The following is a 21,433-nucleotide window of genomic DNA, read 5'->3' as shown; positions in this document are numbered from 1 at the left end:
ATGTCTCACAACGATCTGTCTGTCTCAGTATACTGATCTGTCTGTCTCACACTGATCTGTCTGTCTCACACTGATCTGTCTGTCTCACACTGATCTGTATGTCTCACACTGGTCTGTATGTCTCACACTGATCTGCTTGTCTCACACTGATCTGCCTGTCTCACACTGATCTGTCTGTCTCACACTGATCTGTCTGTCTCACACTGATCTGTCTGTCTCACTGATCTGTCTGTCTCACACTGATCTGTCTGTCTCACTGATCTGTCTGTCTCACACTGATCTGTCTGTCTCACTGATCTGTCTGTCTCACACTGATCTGCCTGTCTCACACTGATCTGTCTGTCTCATACTGATCTGTCTGTCTCACACTGATCTGTCTGTCTCACTGATCTGTGTTAAATATTAATTATTCTGTACCGAGCACATGGTTTCTTGCTGACACTATCAAAAGCTATTTCTGTCAACCTGAGACGCCGGGAGCGAGGGCGGGTGGTGACCGCATCCTGAGCAGGATGTCGCTGAGGAACGTGGCCATCAATTCAGACTATTCGTGGGACGCGGGGGAGCGCGCCCGCCTCCTGCAGAGTCCTGTGGTCCCTGAAAGCACGAGTCTGGCGAGGGGTACGTCCGCCATTGGAGCCATCTTCATCGTGGTGAACGCTGCTCTTGGCGCCGGACTCCTCAACTTCCCCGCAGCGTTCAGCGCAGCCGGAGGAGTCACAGCGGGGATCGTGCTGCAACTGGTCCTGCTGCTCTTCATCATCAGTGGTCTGGTGATCCTGGCACACTGTGCTGATGCCTGCAGTGAGCGGACATACCAGGAGGTGGTTCGGGGGGTCTGTGGCCGTGTCGGTGGGGTTCTCTGTGAGATCCTCATTGCTGTTTACACCTTTGGGACGTGCATCGCCTTCTTCATCATCATTGGTGACCAGCTGGAGAAGCTTCTTGGCGCCATGATGCACATCCTGGCGGACGGTGACCTCCCATGGTACGCCGACCGTAAATTCACCATCACCGTCACCGGAGTCCTGCTGGTTCTGCCATTGTCACTGCCACGTGAGATCAGTGTCCAGAAATATGCCAGCTCTCTCAGCGTCCTGGGAACCTGTTATGTGACCTTCATTGTTATCTACCGTTGTGTGCAGCCCACCAGTGAGCCTCCCTCTGACAGCGCCACCCGCAGCGCCTCCTCCTGGATCGCTGTATTTAACGCCATCCCCACAATATGCTTTGGATACCAGTGCCACGTCAGCAGTGTCCCGGTGTACGGCAGCATGCGGCGGCAGGACCTCCGGCGCTGGGCGCTCATCGTGAGCGTGGCCATGCTGATCGCTCTGTGCGTCTATACTGGCACAGGGGTGTGCGGCTACTTGCTGTTCGGCTCGTCGGTGGATCAGGACGTCCTCCTGTCCTTCCCGTCTGATGACGTTCCTGTGGCCGTGGCTCGGGCGTTTATCATCCTGTGTGTGCTGACGTCGTACCCCATCCTGCACTATTGCGGACGGGCCGTGCTGGAGGGTTTGTGGCTGAGGCTTACAGCCCAGGAAGCGGGCGAGGAGCCGGCACGAGAGCGACGGCGGAGAATCTTCCAGACCCTGAGCTGGTTTGTGCTGACACTTCTCCTGGCGCTCTTCATCCCCGACATTGGCAGGGTGATCTCTCTGATCGGGGGTCTTGCAGCCTGTTTCATCTTCATCTTCCCAGGTCTTTGTCTTATTAACCTGAAAGTCTCGGAAATCCAGGAACAGAAGAGCAGAAGCTGGTGGGCTCTACTGCTGTACGGAGTGACCATGGTGACCCTTGGAGCGTTTATCTTGGGACAGACCACCGCTAAGGCGATCTTCGTGGACCTGATGGGATGATCTGCGATTTTTAACACTGACGTTACTTGAATCTCTTTTATCCGTTATTTCTTTCTGGTGTCTCCTCTGACATGTCCGGGAGAGCACCGCAGCTCCCACCATTACTGCTGCTCCTACTCACATTCTGGACATTGACAATGCTGTGGGCCCCGAAGCTGATTCTTCCCGACTGTTGCAGGTGGAAAACCGTAGAGCGGCGTCTGGGTGGAGGGCAGAAGCTTCTGAGGTGACCGCCTACCCTGCCGTCCTCTGCCCCGCCCCTGCCGTCCGTCGGGGAAGGTGGGAGGTCGGCTGTGAGGAGCCGGACCCTGCGGGGAAGGTGGGGGGTCGGCTGTGAGGAGCCGGACATTGGGGGGGGGGGGGGACTGGCAATCATGTCATGAGGGGCTCTGCTTCTGATTGTGCTCTGCGGCAGCACAGGAGCCCAGAACTCTTCACACAACCATCTTGGCCTCCATATTATATTCATGTTAAAGGGATTGACACCTATTATGTTAAAGGGAATGTTTCCAGTGTTTTATATTGAGGAGCAGCTACTGAGAATTATTTTGTATTTTTCTCCTGACTGTTGTTTCTTGCCTGGATGATTCTGGTGGCGGTGGAGGCGGCCATCTTGTCTGAGCCGACATTGATAACATTTTCCATAGACGGCAGAGTCTGCAGCGGTGAGCGAGCTTGTATGGGAGTGCGGTGGGCGCTCGCCTAGACGTGCCGTCCCTAGCAGCGCAGTGGTCGCGATCGGTGGCAGTGCTTGTCGGCCAGGACCGCTGCTGCTCTGTAGTCATCGCCTTATACGAGTCTCGCTGCTTCCAGATCTTATAGTGCCCGGCAAGAAAAATAAGAGAATCTTAAAAATATTCCAGACATCTGCGCCCCCCCCCCCCCCCCGACTCTGCAGCTGTGAGGAAAAAGAAGGTTCCCCAAAAACCAAAGAAAACTGAACAAGGAAAATTCTCATTAAAAACATTTAAAATAGCAAAAAAGCTGAACGGTGGCTGATGGGACGTTGCCCCCCAGTACTGGAAAGCGTCTGTGCGGGGACCGTGGGATAGTCTCGGTGCGGGGACCGTGGGATAGTCTCGGTGCGGGGACCGTGGGATAGTCTCGGTGCGGGGACCGTGGGATAATCACGGTGCGGGGACCTGCAGGTCGTGTGGATAGCACGTAATGTTCATACAAAGCTCCACACGTTTCGCTGGTGTTGAGCAGCTCCCTCAGAGGTAAATGAGAAGCTCGATGTAAGAGCCTAATACCCCGCTATTGGAGCAAGTCCTGGAAATCCCGCGTCTCTGATTGGTCGAGGCCGCCAGGCCTCGACCAATCAGCAACGGGCACAGCGACGATGATGTCATAAAGGACGTAGAAATCCCACGTTTCTGATTCAGCGACGGGCACAGTATCGACGTAGATGTCATAATGGTTGCCATGGCGACGATGTCATAAAGGTTGCCTCGACCAATCGGCGACGGGCACAGTCTGCCGCGAATTCTGGAATAATCATTGTCCATATACTACGGGGACATGCATATTCTAGAATACCCGATGCGTTAGAATCGGGCCACAATCTAGTAGTTAATAAATAACATTTTCCACATGTTTACTTTACATCACCTCACTTTTTGAAACATATTTTTTTTTTGTTAGGTAGTGTCACGGATCCCTTCTCCGTGGTGTCACTTATTCGTCACGTGCCCGCTCTCACACGTGACTTGGGGTTGTGCCTGACAACCCCATCTCCCCACTCTCCGTCCAGCATTCAACCTCTGTCCTATGCTGTGATGGGAGCATAAATCACCTCTCGTGTCTCCCCTTTCCCCATAGTTTGTAAGCTTGCGAGCAGGGCCCTCACTCCTCCTGGTATCTGTTTTGAACTGTATTTCTGTTATGCTGTAATGTCTATTGTCTGTACAAGTCCCCTCTATAATTTGTAAAGCGCTGCGGAATATGTTGGCGCTATATAAATAAAAATTATTATTATTATTATTATTATTATTATTATTATTATTTCTGTGTATGTAGCTCAGAGTATAAGTTAACTCCATATACAGAAGACACGTGATCTGTAGAAACCATATATAAACGTCTCTTAGGAGGGGGTGGGGGGGTTTTTGTCACGTGGGACGGTCACCTCCCTTCCTTCACCATCATTCTCCATGGACATGAGACAAGACACGAGGAACAACAGCTGTTAGCTACTCCATGCCATGATGACTTCAGACTTTCACACAGACAGATGACTTCTAACATTCTACCTTTTAAAGATGAGTAACAGGAGAAGCGCTGATATCTACACATGGACACTCTGTTTGTAATTGTTTCATCTACCTTTTATGTGTTTGCTGCGATGGTGGATAACTCAATAAACCACTATACTTTCGTCAGAATATCATGACATTTTTCTTTTAAGAATAACGCACCTGGTTAAGTCTTGATTAGATATTTTTGCTCAATAACGATTTTTTAACATTTGGCCTAGCCAGCCAGTTTTGATTTTTTGTGCTATTTTTGCGTGAATTTCCTTCTTCTTGCACACGGGGGAAGACAGAAGAGTTCCGCTAGATTGTGCAAGTATTCAGGAATTCCACTTCAAAACTTCAAGTCACAAAGAAATCATACAAGAACCTACGAATTACGAAGACTTTAACAGGTGTCAGACGGATTGACAGCAAGCACTGGTAGTGCTGAAGATAGATGTGCTAAAAATAGCCGTGCTGAAGTCCGGAACCCAGCGTTGTAAAAGCAAAGGGATTACAAGCTGAGATTTCAAGGTAAGACAAATGGATTTGATAAATTCATATGCTAAATCAAGTCAGATAGAATTTGTAAGTTTGTACGGATCTAGCTTAGAAATATTTTGGTCTAATTTATTTGCAGAATGCAGAATAGCGAATTCGAATTTGAATTTAGATTCTAAGCTAATGTCTAAGAAAAAAGAAAAAGAGCAACTTAAAAATATCTTACATATGGTTTATGTATTTAACGAGTTTGTGACAGAGAAGTCCAAAAAAGACAGTGTAGAAAGAATTTCTAAGGAAACTAATGATGTTCCCAAGATTGACTGTAATGAGAAGAGTGAGAAAGATGTGACGCACGTATCTGTAATGACGATGACCACCCAAAGTGACATTGACTTTGTGACACAAAATGAAAAACAAGATGGAGGAAGTGAAGGAGACATGACAATTGACAAAGATGATCTACGAGGGACAGAAGTACCATTGCCCTTAAAAATAGACAACTCAGAGGCCCAACTCCAACCTAAATCTAGGAAAATCCTGCTAAAATTATGCAAAATCATTCCTGCATATGATGACAAAATCCATGTGTGCAGAAATTCAGAGATATTTGAAAGTTTTGCTGATAAGTTTGATTTGACTAATCAGGAGAAAAATAATTTGTTTAAAATTTGGCTGCCAGTAACTTTTATGAGAAGATATTCATTAGAAATGCAGAATGAGGAGTATGAAAATATGACTGATGTAGAAAGATTAAGAATTTTGATTTTCTGTGGATTAAAAGAAAATTATCCAGATCTTGATATTCTTCTAAAATTGAAGATTGGCCAGAAAGAATGTACTTTTACATTCATGTCCATTTTTGAAAGGATTTATAAATTGGTTTGTACGAATTTGAATCAACAATCCATGATAAATTGTTTTGTAAACAAGTTTAAATTCTTAAATCCTGTATCTCGTGCAATTGCTACACAGAAAAATTCTTTATATGAATGCGCCCAATCCCTTGATTTTTCTAGAAAACACGAGAATCTTGAAAGGAAAACACATTTTACTAAGTTTTTGAAACCAGTCAGAATTCAATCTTATCAAAAGCCAAAATCAAAATCTTCAAATCTGATCCAAAATCAAATCTATGAAGTACGAAGAAAATTACATATTTGTTACAAACCGTATGAAAAGATTCAGGAGTCTATTAAAGAAATTTCTCTGAAAGATTTAAAATCTGAAGGGTCAGATCTGTCTCTAAAGATGGCGGAAACTGACAGACGGAAGCAGGTGAGTATCCCAGGGGGAGCTCAGCTGAACACTCCATTATCACAGCAGTTCTTCAAAGAGTCCATAGGGTTAAAACTGACCTTACTAAATACAGCATTTCAGATAATCGACAGAGAGTTACGTTTTGGGATAGGAATTGGCTAAATATGTAATCATATTATATGATGAGTTATACAATGTATTATTTATTAATGTAATTATTTTATTCAATATAATTCTGCAGATATATATATTAATATAGTATACAGTAAATACTGTAGCATATTTGTATAAATAGAGATTATATTAACTGTATTTTTATATATATAGTGAAATAATTAAAATTTACTCCAGTAAAAAATATTTAGAATTACAATTAAATACATTTATTAAATATATACATATGTATAAGATATTTAAATTATTTTGTTTTGAAATAAATATGAAATTAACCTTTATCTTTCATTTCCCTTAGAATTTTACTTTCAAAGCGAGGATTGAACAAAAAATACCTGTTTCCAAATTATAATTTTTTTCATATTCAGTGTTTTTTTATAGTTACATAGATGAGTACACATCTTCAAACAAATATATGGCACAAGCTGATATGACAGTTCTAAAAATAATGATTTTTCACTTGGGTTTTTACAAATTAATTTTTTCATAAAATAATATTTTTTGATATTAAGGGGGAAATGTGTTTTTGATCCTGATCACATTTCATCAATACCTCTTCTTCACACATTTTAATAAAGAAGAAATATTAATAAGGTATTATTGGGTACAATAACAAAAAATATTATAAATATCATTTTTTTCTCTTATGAAGGGTATTATATGCAAAGTTGCATAATTTCAATATTTTGGTGATCCAAGGTTATGACAACATCTACATGAGGAAAATATTAAGGGAATGTGTTACTGAGACATAACCTCAGCATTTGTCATCAACATATAAAGGCCTTATTCTTATTTTTATTTTTTATTCTCATTTTTATTTTTCTATTTTTCATTTTTATTTTTTTATCTCAAGAAAAAATCTATATTTCATAAAGTAATGTCTAATACAAGAATATTGCTTGATCAAATATAGTGATCATATGGTTTCATTATATAAGAAATGTTTCAATTCTGAGTTAAATACAACAATTCATTCATTCATTCATTTATTTATTCATATATATTCTTATTTTGGTTCATGACTATACATACTTACATATTATTGGTCTACTGAACATAAATTAATAAAGTTTTAATACTAAATATCAGCACTTGTTACATAAAAGACACACTGACATCTATGGGTTCAAAAAGTAATTACACCTATGACATAAAAATGTCCAATCACATGAAGAATATGGTTAATAATATACTATCATTTATTATTTATTATTATTATTATTATTATTTTATTTTTCCAAATATAAACTCCATTTTAATATCATTTAATAATTATATGGATATTATTGATTGCTATGGTACGCTGTGATGTTATAAGTTAGGGAAAAGAACCAGATTTGGTATAGAATAGGGAATGAAGACTTCAATCAAGATACCGGAGATACGTTAATAAAGACTTTTCATTTTTCTAAATTCAATTGATTCTTAAAAGTTGCAAGAAGAAAAGCCGTTATCCAGAAGTTCCACAAGGTAACAATGCTATGATTTCTGAGTAATAATAGACTGTGTCAAATACAATTCATGTCACCACTGACAACAACTACAGCATCCATCACTGACTATGAGTACAGTATCAAAGATGAACTGTGTTATTACGTTCCAGTGGTTTCCTATCACCTATAAGACTTCCATGAAAGCTGGTGAACACTCAGGTAATTGTCAGGACGCTACAACCCTGACATGTGTCCTGTGCACTAAGGACTGGTTATGGTGCTATGTTTGGCAAGGAAGAGTCAATGTAACCCTTGCTGTGCTGACCAAAGACGTCACACCTGTTCCAAGACCAGTGCGGACGATATGAGGATTCCAGATGATTTCCAAGGCGAGCCAATGTAAGTCCAGGTCTCTAAAGGTGACACTGCACAGATATTAAAGCTACATTTCATCTATGAACTTTGTTTTCTTATCAACATTTGATTTTATGGACTTTGATTGACACATGACACACGGTCTCTACATATCTACATGCTATCATCCTATTTCAAAAGACTTATAATAAAGATTGTTTAAAAGAACCAAGAAGACATCAATATGAAGATCAGATGACATCACACCTGAGATGCTTCAAGTAGATATAGGGAAGTATAATATATATTTTATATGAATATTAGTCACGGCCTACCATAACATGAATTTACATATCATTATATTATTGAGAACATATAACGATATTATTATTAATAATATTATTTATTACATCATTTTGCCAAAGAAGAAAGTAGATTTTATTAATATTTTAATTTGAGGGTTCCAATAAATGTCTGTCACCCTCAAAAGGGGGAATTGTTAAATATTAATTATTCTGTACCGAGCACATGGTTTCTTGCTGACACTATCAAAAGCTATTTCTGTGTATGTAGCTCAGAGTATAAGTTAACTCCATATACAGAAGACACGTGATCTGTAGAAACCATATATAAACGTCTCTTAGGAGGGGGTGGGGGGGTTTTTGTCACGTGGGACGGTCACCTCCCTTCCTTCACCATCATTCTCCATGGACATGAGACAAGACACGAGGAACAACAGCTGTTAGCTACTCCATGCCATGATGACTTCAGACTTTCACACAGACAGATGACTTCTACCATTCTACCTTTTAAAGATGAGTAACAGGAGAAGCGCTGATATCTACACATGGACACTCTGTTTGTAATTGTTTCATCTACCTTTTATGTTTTTGCTGCGATGGTGGATAACTCAATAAACCACTATACTTTCGTCAGAATATCATGACATTTTTCTTTTAAGAATAACGCACCTGGTTAAGTCTTGATTAGATATTTTTGCTCAATAATGATTTTTAACAATCTGTCTGTCTCACACTGATCTGTCTGTCTCATACTGATCTGTCTGTCTCACACTGATCTGTCTGTCTCACAACGATCTGTCTGTCTCACACTTATCTGTCTGTCTCACACTGATCTGTTTTGTCTCACACTGATCTGTCTGTCTCACAATGATCTGTCTGTCTCACACTTATCTGTCTGTCTCATACTGATCTGTCTGTCTCACACTGATCTGTTTTGTCTCACACTGATCTGTCTGTCTCACAATGATCTGTCTGTCTCACAATGATCTGTCTGTCTCACACTGATCTGTTTTGTCTCACACTGATCTATCAGTCTCACACTGATCTGTCTGTCTCACACTTATCTGTCTGTCTCACACTGATCTGTCTGTCTCACACTGATCTGTCTGTCTCACACTTATCTGTCTGTCTCACACTGATCTGTCTGTCTCATACTGATCTGTCTGTCTCACACTGATCTGTCTGTCTCATACTGATCTGTCTGTCTCATACTGATCTCTCTGTCTCACACTGATCTGTCTGTCTCATACTGATCTGTCTGTCTCACACTGATCTGTCTGTCTCACACTGATCTGTCTGTCTCATACTGACCTGTCTGTCTCACACTGATCTGTCTGTCTCATACTGATCTGTCTGTCTCACACTGATCTGTCTGTCTCACACTGATCTGTTTTGTCTCACACTGATCTGTCTGTCTCACACTGATCTGTCTGTCTCACACTGATCTGTCTGTCTCACACTGATCTGTTTTGTCTCACACTGATCTATCAGTCTCACACTTATCTGTCTGTCTCACAACGATCTGTCTGTCTCACAATGATCTGTCTGTCTCACACCTGTCTCACACTGATCTGTCTGTCTCACACTTATCTGTCTGTCTCACAACGATCTGTCTGTCTCACAATGATCTGTCTGTCTCACACCTGTCTCACACTGATCTGTCTGTCTCATACTGATCTGTCTGTCTCACAACGATCTGTCTGTCTCACAATGATCTGTCTGTCTCACGCTGATCTGTCTGTCTCACACTGATCTGTCTGTCTCACACTGATCTGTCTGTCTCATACTGATCTGTCTGTCTCACAACGATCTTTCTGTCTCACAATGATCTGTCTGTCTCACGCTGATCTGTCTGTCTCACACTGATCTGTTTTGTCTCACACTGATCTATCTGTCTCACACTGATCTGTCTGTCTCACACTGATCTGTCTGTCTCACAACGATCTGTCTGTCTCACACTGATCTGTCTGTCTCATACTGATCTGTCTGTCTCACACTGATCTGTCTGTCTCACTCACACTGATCTGTCTGTCTCACAACGATCTGTCTGTCTCACACTGATCTGTCTGTCTTATACTGATCTGTCTGTCTCACACTGATCTGTCTGTCTCATACTGATCTGTCTGTCTCACACTGATCTGTCTGTCTCACACTGATCTGTCTGTCTCACAACGATCTGTCTGTCTCACACTGATCTGTCTGTCTCACACTGATCTGTCTGTCTCACACTGATCTGTCTGTCTCACAACGATCTGTCTGTCTCACACTGATCTGTCTGTCTCACACTGATCTGTCTGTCTCATACTGATCTGTCTGTCTCACACTGATCTGTCTGTCTCACACTGAGCTGTCTGTCTCACACTGATCTGTCTGTCTCACACTGATCTGTCTGTCTCACACTGATCTGTCTGTCTCACGCTGATCTGTCTGTCTCATACTGATCTGCCTGTCTCACACTGATATGTCTGTCTCACAACGATCTGTCTGTCTCACAATGATCTGTCTGTCTCACACTGATCTGTCTGTCTCACACTGATCTGTCTGTCTCACAATGATCTGTCTGTCTCACACTGATCTGTCTGTCTCACACTGATCTGTCTGTCTCACACTTATCTGTCTGTCTCACAATGATCTGTCTGTCTCACACACACTGATCTGTCTGTCTCACAACGATCTGTCTGTCTCACACTGATCTGTCTGTCTCACACTGATCTGTCTGTCTCACAACGATCTGTCTGTCTCACAATGATCTGTCTGTCTCATACTGATCTGTCTGTCTCACAATGATCTGTCTGTCTCACACTGATCTGTCTGTCTCACACTGATCTGTCTGTCTCACACTTATCTGTCTGTCTCACAATGATCTGTCTGTCTCACACACACTGATCTGTCTGTCTCACAACGATCTGTCTGTCTCACACTGATCTGTCTGTCTCATACTGATCTGTCTGTCTCACACTGATCTGTCTGTCTCACACTGATCTGTCTGTCTCACACTGATCTGTCTGTCTCATACTGATCTGTCTCACAACGATCTGTCTGTCTCACACTGATCTGTCTGTCTCACACTGATCTGTCTGTCTCACACTGATCTTTCTGTCTCACACTGATCTGTCTGTCTCACACTGATCTGTCTGTCTCATACTGATCTGTCTGTCTCACACTGATCTTTCTGTCTCACGCTGATCTGTCTGTCTCATACTGATCTGCCTGTCTCACACTGATATGTCTGTCTCACAACGATCTGTCTGTCTCACACTGATCTGCCTGTCTCACACTGATCTGTCTGTCTCACACTGATCTGTCTGTCTCACAGTGATCTGTCTGTCTCACACTGATCTGTCTGTCTCACACTGATCTGTCCATCTCACAGTGATCTGTCTGTCTCACAACAATCTGTCTGTCTCACACTGATCTGCCTGTCTGATACTGATCTGTCTGTCTCACACTGATCTGCCTGTCTGATACTGATCTGTCTGTCTCACACTGATCTGTCTGTCTCATACTGATCTGTCTGTCTCACAACGATCTGTCTGTCTCACACTGATCTGTCTGTCTCATACTGATCTGTCTGTCTCATACTGATCTGTCTGTCTCACACTGATCTGTCTGTCTCACACTGATCTCTCTGTCTCACAATGATCTGTCTGTCTGATACTGATCTGTCTGTCTCACACTGATCTGTCTGTCTCATACTGATCTGTCTGTCTCACACTGATCTGTCTGTCTCACAATGATCTGTCTGTCTCACACTGATCTGTCTGTCTCATACTGATCTGTCTGTCTCATACTGATCTGTTTTGTCTCACAACGATCTGTCTGTCTCACACTGATCTGTCTGTCTCACACTGATCTGTCTGTCTCACGCTGATCTGTCTGTCTCATACTGATCTGTCTGTCTCATACTGATCTATCTGTCTCACACTGATCTGTTTTGTCTCACACTGATCTATCAGTCTCACACTGATCTGTCTGTCTCACACTGATCTGTCTGTCTCACACTGATCTGCCTGTCTCACACTAATCTGTCTGTCTCATACTGATCTGTCTGTCTCACACTGATCTGTCTGTCTCACACTGATCTGTCTGTCTCACAATGATCTGTCTGTCTCACACTGATCTGTCTGTCTCACACTGATCTGTCTGTCTCACAACGATCTGTCTGTCTCACAATGATCTGTCTGTCTCACACTGATCTGTCTGTCTCATACTGATCTGCCTGTCTCATACTTATCTGTCTGTCTCACAACGATCTGTCTGTCTCATACTGATCTGTCTGTCTCACACTGATCTGTCTTTCTCATACTGATCTCTCTGTCTCACACTGATCTGTCTGTCTCACACTGATCTGTCTGTCTCATACTGATCTGTCTGTCTCACAACGATCTGTCTGTCTCACAATGATCTGTCTGTCTCACACCTGTCTCACACTTATATGTCTGTCTCACAACGATCTGTCTGTCTCACATTGATCTGCCTGTCTCACACTGATCTGTCTGTCTCACACTGATCTGTCTGTCTCATACTGATCTATCTGTTTCACACTGATCTGTTTTGTCTCACACTGATCTGTCTGTCTCACACTGATCTGTATGTCTCACACTGATCTGTCTGTCTCACTCACACTGATCTGTCTGTCTCACACTGATCTGTCTGTCTCACACTGATCTGTCTGTCTCATACTGATCTGTCTGTCTCACACTGATCTGTCTGTCTCACATTGATCTGTCTGTCTCACAACGATCTGTCTGTCTCACACTGATCTGTCTGTCTCACTCTTATCTGTCTGTCTCACAACGATCTGTCTGTCTCACACTGATCTGTCTGTCTCATACTGATCTTTCTGTCTCACACTGATCTGTCTGTCTCACTCACACTGATCTGTCTGTCTCACAACGATCTGTCTGTCTCACACTGATCTGTCTGTCTCACTCACACTGATCTGTCTGTCTCACAACGATCTGTCTGTCTCACACTGATCTGTCTGTCTCATTCTGATCTGTCTGTCTCACACTGATCTGTTTGTCTCATACTGATCTGTCTGTCTCACACTGATCTGTCCGTCTCACACTGATCTGTCTGTCTCATACTGATCTGTCTGTCTCACAACGATCTGTCTGTCTCACACTGATCTGTCTGTCTCACACTTATCTGTCTGTTTCACAACGATCTGTCTGTCTCACACTGATCTGTCTGTCTCATACTGATCTGTCTGTCTCACACTGATCTGTCTGTCTCACTCACACTTATCTGTCTGTCTCACAACGATCTGTCTCATACTGATCTGTCTGTCTCACACTGATCTGTCTGTCTCACACTGATCTGTCTGTCTCACACTGATCTGTCTGTCTCACAACGATCTGTCTGTCTCACAACGATCTGTCTGTCTCACACTGATCTTTCTGTCTCACGCTGATCTGTCTGTCTCATACTGATCTGCCTGTCTCACACTGATATGTCTGTCTCACAACGATCTGTCTGTCTCACACTGATCTACCTGTCTCACACTGATCTGTCTGTCTCACACTGATCTGCCTGTCTCACACTGATCTGTCTGTCTCACACTGATCTGTCTGTCTCATACTGATCTGTCTGTCTCACAACGATCTGTCTGTCTCACAATGATCTGTCTGTCTCACGCTGATCTGTCTGTCTCATACTGATCTGTCTGTCTCATACTGATCTATCTGTCTCACACTGATCTGTTTTGTCTCACACTGATCTATCTGTCTCACACGTATCTGTCTGTCTCACAACGATCTGTCTGTCTCACACTGATCTGTCTGTCTCATACTGATCTGTCTGTCTCACACGGATCTGTCTGTCTCACACTGATCTGTCTGTCTCACAATGATCTGCCTGTCTCACACTGATCTTTCTGTCTCACGCTGATCTGTCTGTCTCATACTGATCTGCCTGTCTCACACTGATATGTCTGTCTCAGAACGATCTGTCTGTCTCACACTGATCTGCCTGTCTCACACTGATCTGTCTGTCTCATACTGATCTGTCTGTCTCACAACGATCTGTCTGTCTCACAACGATCTGTCTGTCTGATACTGATCTGTCTGTCTCATACTGATCTATCTGTCTCACACTGATCTGTGTTGTCTCACACTGATCTATCTGTCTCACACTTATCTGTCTGTCTCACAACGATCTGTCTGTCTAACACTGATCTGTCTGTCTCATACTGATCTGTCTGTCTCACTGATCTGTCTGTCTCACAACGATCTGTCTGTCTCATACTGATCTGTCTGTCTCACACTGATCTGTCTGTCTCATACTGATCTGCCTGTCTCACACTGATATGTCTGTCTCAGAACGATCTGTCTGTCTCACACTGATCTGCCTGTCTCACACTGATCTGTCTGTCTCATACTGATCTGTCTGTCTCACAACGATCTGTCTGTCTCACGCTGATCTGTCTGTCTGATACTGATCTGTCTGTCTCATACTGATCTGTTTTGTCTCACACTGATCTATCTGTCTCACACTTATCTGTCTGTCTCACAACGATCTGTCTGTCTCACACTGATCTGTCTGTCTCATACTGATCTGTCTGTCTCACACTGATCTGTCTGTCTCACACTGATCTGTCTGTCTCACTCACACTGATCTGTCTGTCTCACAATGATCTGTCTGTCTCACACTGATCTGTCTGTCTCATACTGATCTGTCTGTCTCACAACGATCTGTCTGTCTCATACTGATCTGTCTGTCTCACACTGATCTGTCTGTCTCATACTGATCTTTCTGTCTCACACTGATCTGTGTCTCACAACGATCTGTCTGTCTCACACTGATCTGTCTGTCTCACACTGATCTGTCTGTCTCACACTGATCTGTCTTTCTCACAACGATCTGTCTGTCTCACACTGATGTGTCTGTCTCACACTGATCTGTCTGTCTCACAACGATCTGTCTGTCTCACAACGATCTGTCTGTCTCACACTGATCTGCCTGTCTCACAACGATCTGTCTGTCTCACACTGATCTGTCTGTCTCATACTGATCTGTCTGTCTCACTGATCTGTCTGTCTCACAACGATCTGTCTGTCTCATACTGATCTGTCTGTCTCACACTGATCTGTCTGTCTCATACTGATCTGTCTGTCTCACACTGATCTGTGTCTCACAACGATCTGTCTGTCTCACAACGATCTGTCTGTCTCACACTGATCTGTCTGTCTCACACTGATCTGTCTGTCTCACAACGATCTGTCTGTCTCACACTGATCTCTCTGTCTCACACTGATCTGTCTGTCTCATACTGATCCGTCTGTCTCACACTGATCTGTCTGTCTCATACTGATCTGTCTGTCTCACACTGATCTGTCTGTCTCATACTGATCTGTCTGTCTCACACTGATCTGTCTGTCTCACACTGATCTATCTGTCTCACACTGACCTGCCTGTCTCACACTGATCTGTCTGTCTCATACTGATCCTTCTGTCTCACACTGATCTGTCTGTCTCATACAGATCTGCCTGTCTCATACTGATCTGTCTGTCTCACACTGATCTGTCTTTCTCATACTGATCTCTCTGTCTCACACTGATCTGTCTGTCTCACACTGATCTGTCTGTCTCATACTGATCTGTCTGTCTCACAACGATCTGTCTGTCTCACAATGATCTGTCTGTCTCACACCTGTCTCACACTTATATGTCTGTCTCACAACGATCTGTCTGTCTCACATTGATCTGCCTGTCTCACACTGATCTGTCTGTCTCACACTGATCTGTCTGTCTCATACTGATCTGTTTGTCTCACACTGATCTGTCTGTCTCACACTGATCTGTCTGTCTCATACTGATCTGTTTCACACTGATCTGTTTTGTCTCACACTGATCTGTCTGTCTCACACTTATCTGTCTGTCTCACAACGATCTGTCTGTCTCACTCACACTGATCTGTCTGTCTCATACTGATCTATCTGTTTCACATTGATCTGTTTTGTCTCACACTGATCTGTCTGTCTCACACTGATCTGTCTGTCTCATACTGATCTGTCTGTCTCACACTGATCTGTCTGTCTCACTCACACTGATCTGTCTGTCTCACAACGATCTGTCTGTCTCACACTGATCTGTCTGTCTCATTCTGATCTGTCTGTCTCACACTGATCTGTCTGTCTCACAACGATCTGTCTGTCTCACACTGATCTGTCTGTCTCACACTGATCTGTCTGTCTCATACTGATCCGTCTGTCTCACACTGATCTGTCTGTCTCATACTGATCTGTCTGTCTCACACTGATCTGTCTGTCTCACACTGATCTATCTGTCTCACACTGACCTGCCTATCTCACACTGATCTGTCTGTCTCATACTGATCCTTCTGTCTCACACTGATCTGTTTGTCTCATACTGATCTGCCTGTCTCATACTGATCTGTCTGTCTCACACTGATCTGTCTGTCTCACACTGATCTGTCTGTCTCATACTGATCTGTCTGTCTCACAACGATCTGTCTGTCTCACAATGATCTGTCTGTCTCACACCTGTCTCACACTTATATGTCTGTCTCACATTGATCTGCCTGTCTCACACTGATCTGTCTGTCTCACACTGATCTGTCTGTCTCATACTGATCTGTTTGTCTCACACTGATCTGTCTGTCTCACACTGATCTGTCTGTCTCATACTGATCTGTTTCACACTGATCTGTTTTGTCTCACACTGATCTGTCTGTCTCACACTTATCTGTCTGTCTCACAACGATCTGTCTGTCTCACTCACACTGATCTGTCTGTCTCATACTGATCTATCTGTTTCACATTGATCTGTTTTGTCTCACACTGATCTGTCTGTCTCACACTGATCTCTCTGTCTCATACTGATCTGTCTGTCTCACAACGATCTGTCTGTCTCACACTGATCTGTCTGTCTCACTCTTATCTGTCTGTCTCACAACGATCTGTCTGTCTCACACTGATCTGTCTGTCTCATACTGATCTGTCTGTCTCACACTGATCTGTCTGTCTCACTCACACTGATCTGTCTGTCTCTCAAAATGATCTGTCTGTCTCACACTGATCTGTCTGTCTCACTCACACTGATCTGTCTGCCTCACAACGATCTGTCTGTCTCACACTGATCTGTCTGTCTCATTCTGATCTGTCTGTCTCACAACGATCTGTCTGTCTCACACTGATCTGTCTGTCTCATACTGATCTGTCTGTCTCACACTGATCTGTCCGTCTCACACTGATCTGTCTGTCTCATACTGATCTGTCTGTCTCACAACGATCTGTCTGTCTCACACTGATCTGTCTGTCTCACACTTATCTGTCTGTCTCACAACGATCTGTCTGTCTCACACTGATCTGTCTGTCTCATACTGATCTGTCTGTCTCACACTGATCTGTCTGTCTCACTCACACTTATCTGTCTGTCTCACAACGATCTGTCTGTCTCATACTGATCTGTCTGTCTCACACTGATCTGTCTGTCTCATACTGATCTGTCTGTCTCACACTGATCTGTCTGTCTCACACTGATCTGTCTGTCTCACAACGATCTGTCTGTCTCACACTGATCTGTCTGTCTCACACTGATCTGTCTGTCTCACACTGATCTTTCTGTCTCACGCTGATCTGTCTGTCTCATACTGATCTGCCTGTCTCACACTGATATGTCTGTCTCACAACGATCTGTCTGTCTCACACTGATCTACCTGTCTCACACTGATCTGTCTGTCTCACACTGATCTGCCTGTCTCACACTGATCTGTCTGTCTCACACTGATCTGTCTGTCTCATACTGATCTGTCTGTCTCACAACGATCTGTCTGTCTCACAATGATCTGTCTGTCTCACGCTGATCTGTCTGTCTCATACTGATCTGTCTGTCTCATACTGATCTATCTGTCTCACACTGATCTGTTTTGTCTCACACTGATCTATCTGTCTCACACTTATCTGTCTGTCTCACAACGATCTGTCTGTCTCACACTGATCTGTCTGTCTCACACTGATCTGTCTGTCTCATACTGATCCGTCTGTCTCACACTGATCTGTCTGTCTCATACTGATCTGTCTGTCTCACACTGATCTGTCTGTCTCACACTGATCTATCTGTCTCACACTGACCTGCCTGTCTCACACTGATCTGTCTGTCTCATACTGATCCTTCTGTCTCACACTGATCTGTCTGTCTCACAACGATCTGTCTGTCTCACACTGATCTGTCTGTCTCATACTGATCTGTCTGTCTCACACTGATCTGTCTGTCTCACTCACACTGATCTGTCTGTCTCACAACGATTTGTCTGTCTCACACTGATCTGTCTGTCTCACTCACACTGATCTGTCTGTCTCACAACGATCTGTCTGTCTCACACTGATCTGTCTGTCTCATTCTGATCTGTCTGTCTCACAACGATCTGTCTGTCTCACACTGATCTGTCTGTCTCATACTGATCTGTCTGTCTCACACTGATCTGTCCGTCTCACACTGATCTGTCTGTCTCATACTGATCTGTCTGTCTCACAACGATCTGTCTGTCTCACACTGATCTGTCTGTCTCACACTTATCTGTCTGTCTCACAACGATCTGTCTGTCTCACACTGATCTGTCTGTCTCATACTGATCTGTCTGTCTCACACTGATCTGTCTGTCTCACTCACACTTATCTGTCTGTCTCACAACGATCTGTCTGTCTCATACTGATCTGTCTGTCTCACACTGATCTGTCTGTCTCATACTGATCTGTCTGTCTCACACTGATCTGTCTGTCTCACACTGATCTGTCTGTCTCACAACGATCTGTCTGTCTCACAACGATCTGTCTGTCTCACACTGATCTGTCTGTCTCACACTGATCTGTCTGTCTCACACTGATCTTTCTGTCTCACGCTGATCTGTCTGTCTCATACTGATCTGCCTGTCTCACACTGATATGTCTGTCTCACAACGATCTGTCTGTCTCACACTGATCTACCTGTCTCACACTGATCTGTCTGTCTCACACTGATCTGTCTGTCTCACACTGATCTGTCTGTCTCATACTGATCTGTCTGTCTCACAACGATCTGTCTGTCTCACAATGATCTGTCTGTCTCACGCTGATCTGTCTGTCTCATACTGATCTGTCTGTCTCACACTGATCTGTTTTGTCTCACACTGATCTATCTGTCTCACACTTATCTGTCTGTCTCACAACGATCTGTCTGTCTCACACTGATCTTTCTGTCTCACGCTGATCTGTCTGTCTCATACTGATCTGCCTGTCTCACACTGATATGTCTGTCTCACAACGATCTGTCTGTCTCACACTGATCTACCTGTCTCACACTGATCTGCCTGTCTCACACTGATCTGTCTGTCTCACACTGATCTGTCTGTCTCATACTGATCTGTCTGTCTCACAACGATCTGTCTGTCTCACAATGATCTGTCTGTCTCACGCTGATCTGTCTGTCTCATACTGATCTGTCTGTCTCACACTGATCTGTTTTGTCTCACACTGATCTATCTGTCTCACACTTATCTGTCTGTCTCACAACGATCTGTCTGTCTCACACTGATCTGTCTGTCTCACACTGATCTGTCTGTCTCATACTGATCCGTCTGTCTCACACTGATCTGTCTGTCTCATACTGATCTGTCTGTCTCACACTGATCTGTCTGTCTCACACTGATCTATCTGTCTCACACTGACCTGCCTGTCTCACACTGATCTGTCTGTCTCATACTGATCCTTCTGTCTCACACTGATCTGTCTGTCTCATACTGATCTGCCTGTCTCATACTGATCTGTCTGTCTCACACTGATCTGTCTTTCTCATACTGATCTCTCTGTCTCACACTGATCTGTCTGTCTCACACTGATCTGTCTGTCTCATACTGATCTGTCTGTCTCACACCTGTCTCACACTTATATGTCTGTCTCACAACGATCTGTCTGTCTCACACTGATCTGTCTTTCTCATACTGATCTCTCTGTCTCACACTGATCTGTATGTCTCACAACGATCTGTCTGTCTCACATTGATCTGCCTGTCTCCCACTGATCTGTCTGTCTCACACTGATCTGTCTGTCTCATACTGATCTGTTTGTCTTACACTGATCTGTCTGTCTCACACTGATCTGTCTGTCTCATACTGATCTATCTGTTTCACACTGATCTGTTTTGTCTCACACTGATCTGTCTGTCTCACACTGATCTGTCTGTCTCATACTGATCTGTCTGTCTCACACTGATCTGTCTGTCTCACTCACACTGATCTGTCTGTCTCACAACGATCTGTCTGTCTCACACTGATCTGTCTGTCTCATTCTGATCTGTCTGTCTCACACGGATCTGTCTGTCTCATACTGATCTGTCTGTCTCACAACGATCTGTCTGTCTCACACTGATCTGTCTGTCTCATTCTGATCTGTCTGTCTCACACTGATCTGTCTGTCTCACATTGATCTGTCTGTCTCACAACGATCTGTCTGTCTCACACTGATCTGTCTGTCTCACTCTTATCTGTCTGTCTCACAACGATCTGTCTGTCTCACACTGATCTGTCTGTCTCATACTGATCTGTCTGTCTCACACTGATCTGTCTGTCTCACTCACACTGATCTGTCTGTCTCACAACGATCTGTCTGTCTCACACTGATCTGTCTGTCTCACTCACACTGATCTGTCTGTCTCACAACGATCTGTCTGTCTCACACTGATCTGTCTGTCTCATTCTGATCTGTCTGTCTCACATCGATCTGTCTGTCTCACACTGATCTGTCTGTCTCATACTGATCTGTCTGTCTCACACTGATCTGTCCGTCTCACACTGATCTGTCTGTCTCATACTGATCTGTCTGTCTCACAACGATCTGTCTGTCTCACACTGATCTGTCTGTCTCACACTTATCTGTCTGTCTCACAACGATCTGTCTGTCTCACACTGATCTGTCTGTCTCATACTGATCTGTCTGTCTCACACTGATCTGTCTGTCTCACTCACACTTATCTGTCTGTCTCACAACGATCTGTCTGTCTCATACTGATCTGTCTGTCTCACACTGATCTGTCTGTCTCATACTGATCTGTCTGTCTCACACTGATCTGTCTGTCTCACACTGATCTGTCTGTCTCACAACGATCTGTCTGTCTCACAACGATCTGTCTGTCTCACACTGATCTGTCTGTCTCACACTGATCTGTCTGTCTCACACTGATCTTTCTGTCTCACGCTGATCTGTCTGTCTCATACTGATCTGCCTGTCTCACACTGATATGTCTGTCTCACAACGATCTGTCTGTCTCACACTGATCTACCTGTCTCACACTGATCTGTCTGTCTCACACTG

General features: G+C 43.7%; 1 protein-coding gene across 1 annotated transcript; it reads left to right on the top strand.

The window, feature by feature from the left end:
- The first annotated feature begins 467 nt into the window (after positions 1–467).
- On the top strand, positions 468–2,125 carry LOC138670879 (sodium-coupled neutral amino acid transporter 7-like). The gene has a single exon (XM_069758625.1). It carries the CDS (start codon positions 513–515, stop codon positions 1,860–1,862), a length of 1,350 nt encoding a protein of 449 aa, XP_069614726.1. The 5' UTR covers positions 468–512; the 3' UTR covers positions 1,863–2,125.
- Positions 2,126–21,433: the final 19,308 nt, after the last annotated feature.

The sequence above is a fragment of the Ranitomeya imitator genome, chromosome 3, assembly GCF_032444005.1.
Source record: "Ranitomeya imitator isolate aRanImi1 chromosome 3, aRanImi1.pri, whole genome shotgun sequence".
Classification (NCBI taxonomy): domain Eukaryota; kingdom Metazoa; phylum Chordata; class Amphibia; order Anura; family Dendrobatidae; genus Ranitomeya; species Ranitomeya imitator.
The sequence above is the reverse complement of the archived record's forward strand: the minus strand, read 5'-3'. Positions and strand labels throughout refer to the sequence as shown.

Excerpts from the sequence above, each read along its gene's own strand:
- LOC138670879 (XM_069758625.1), top strand. The coding sequence starts at position 513 with ATGTCGCTGAGGAACGTGGCCATCAATTCAGACTATTCGTGGGACGCG.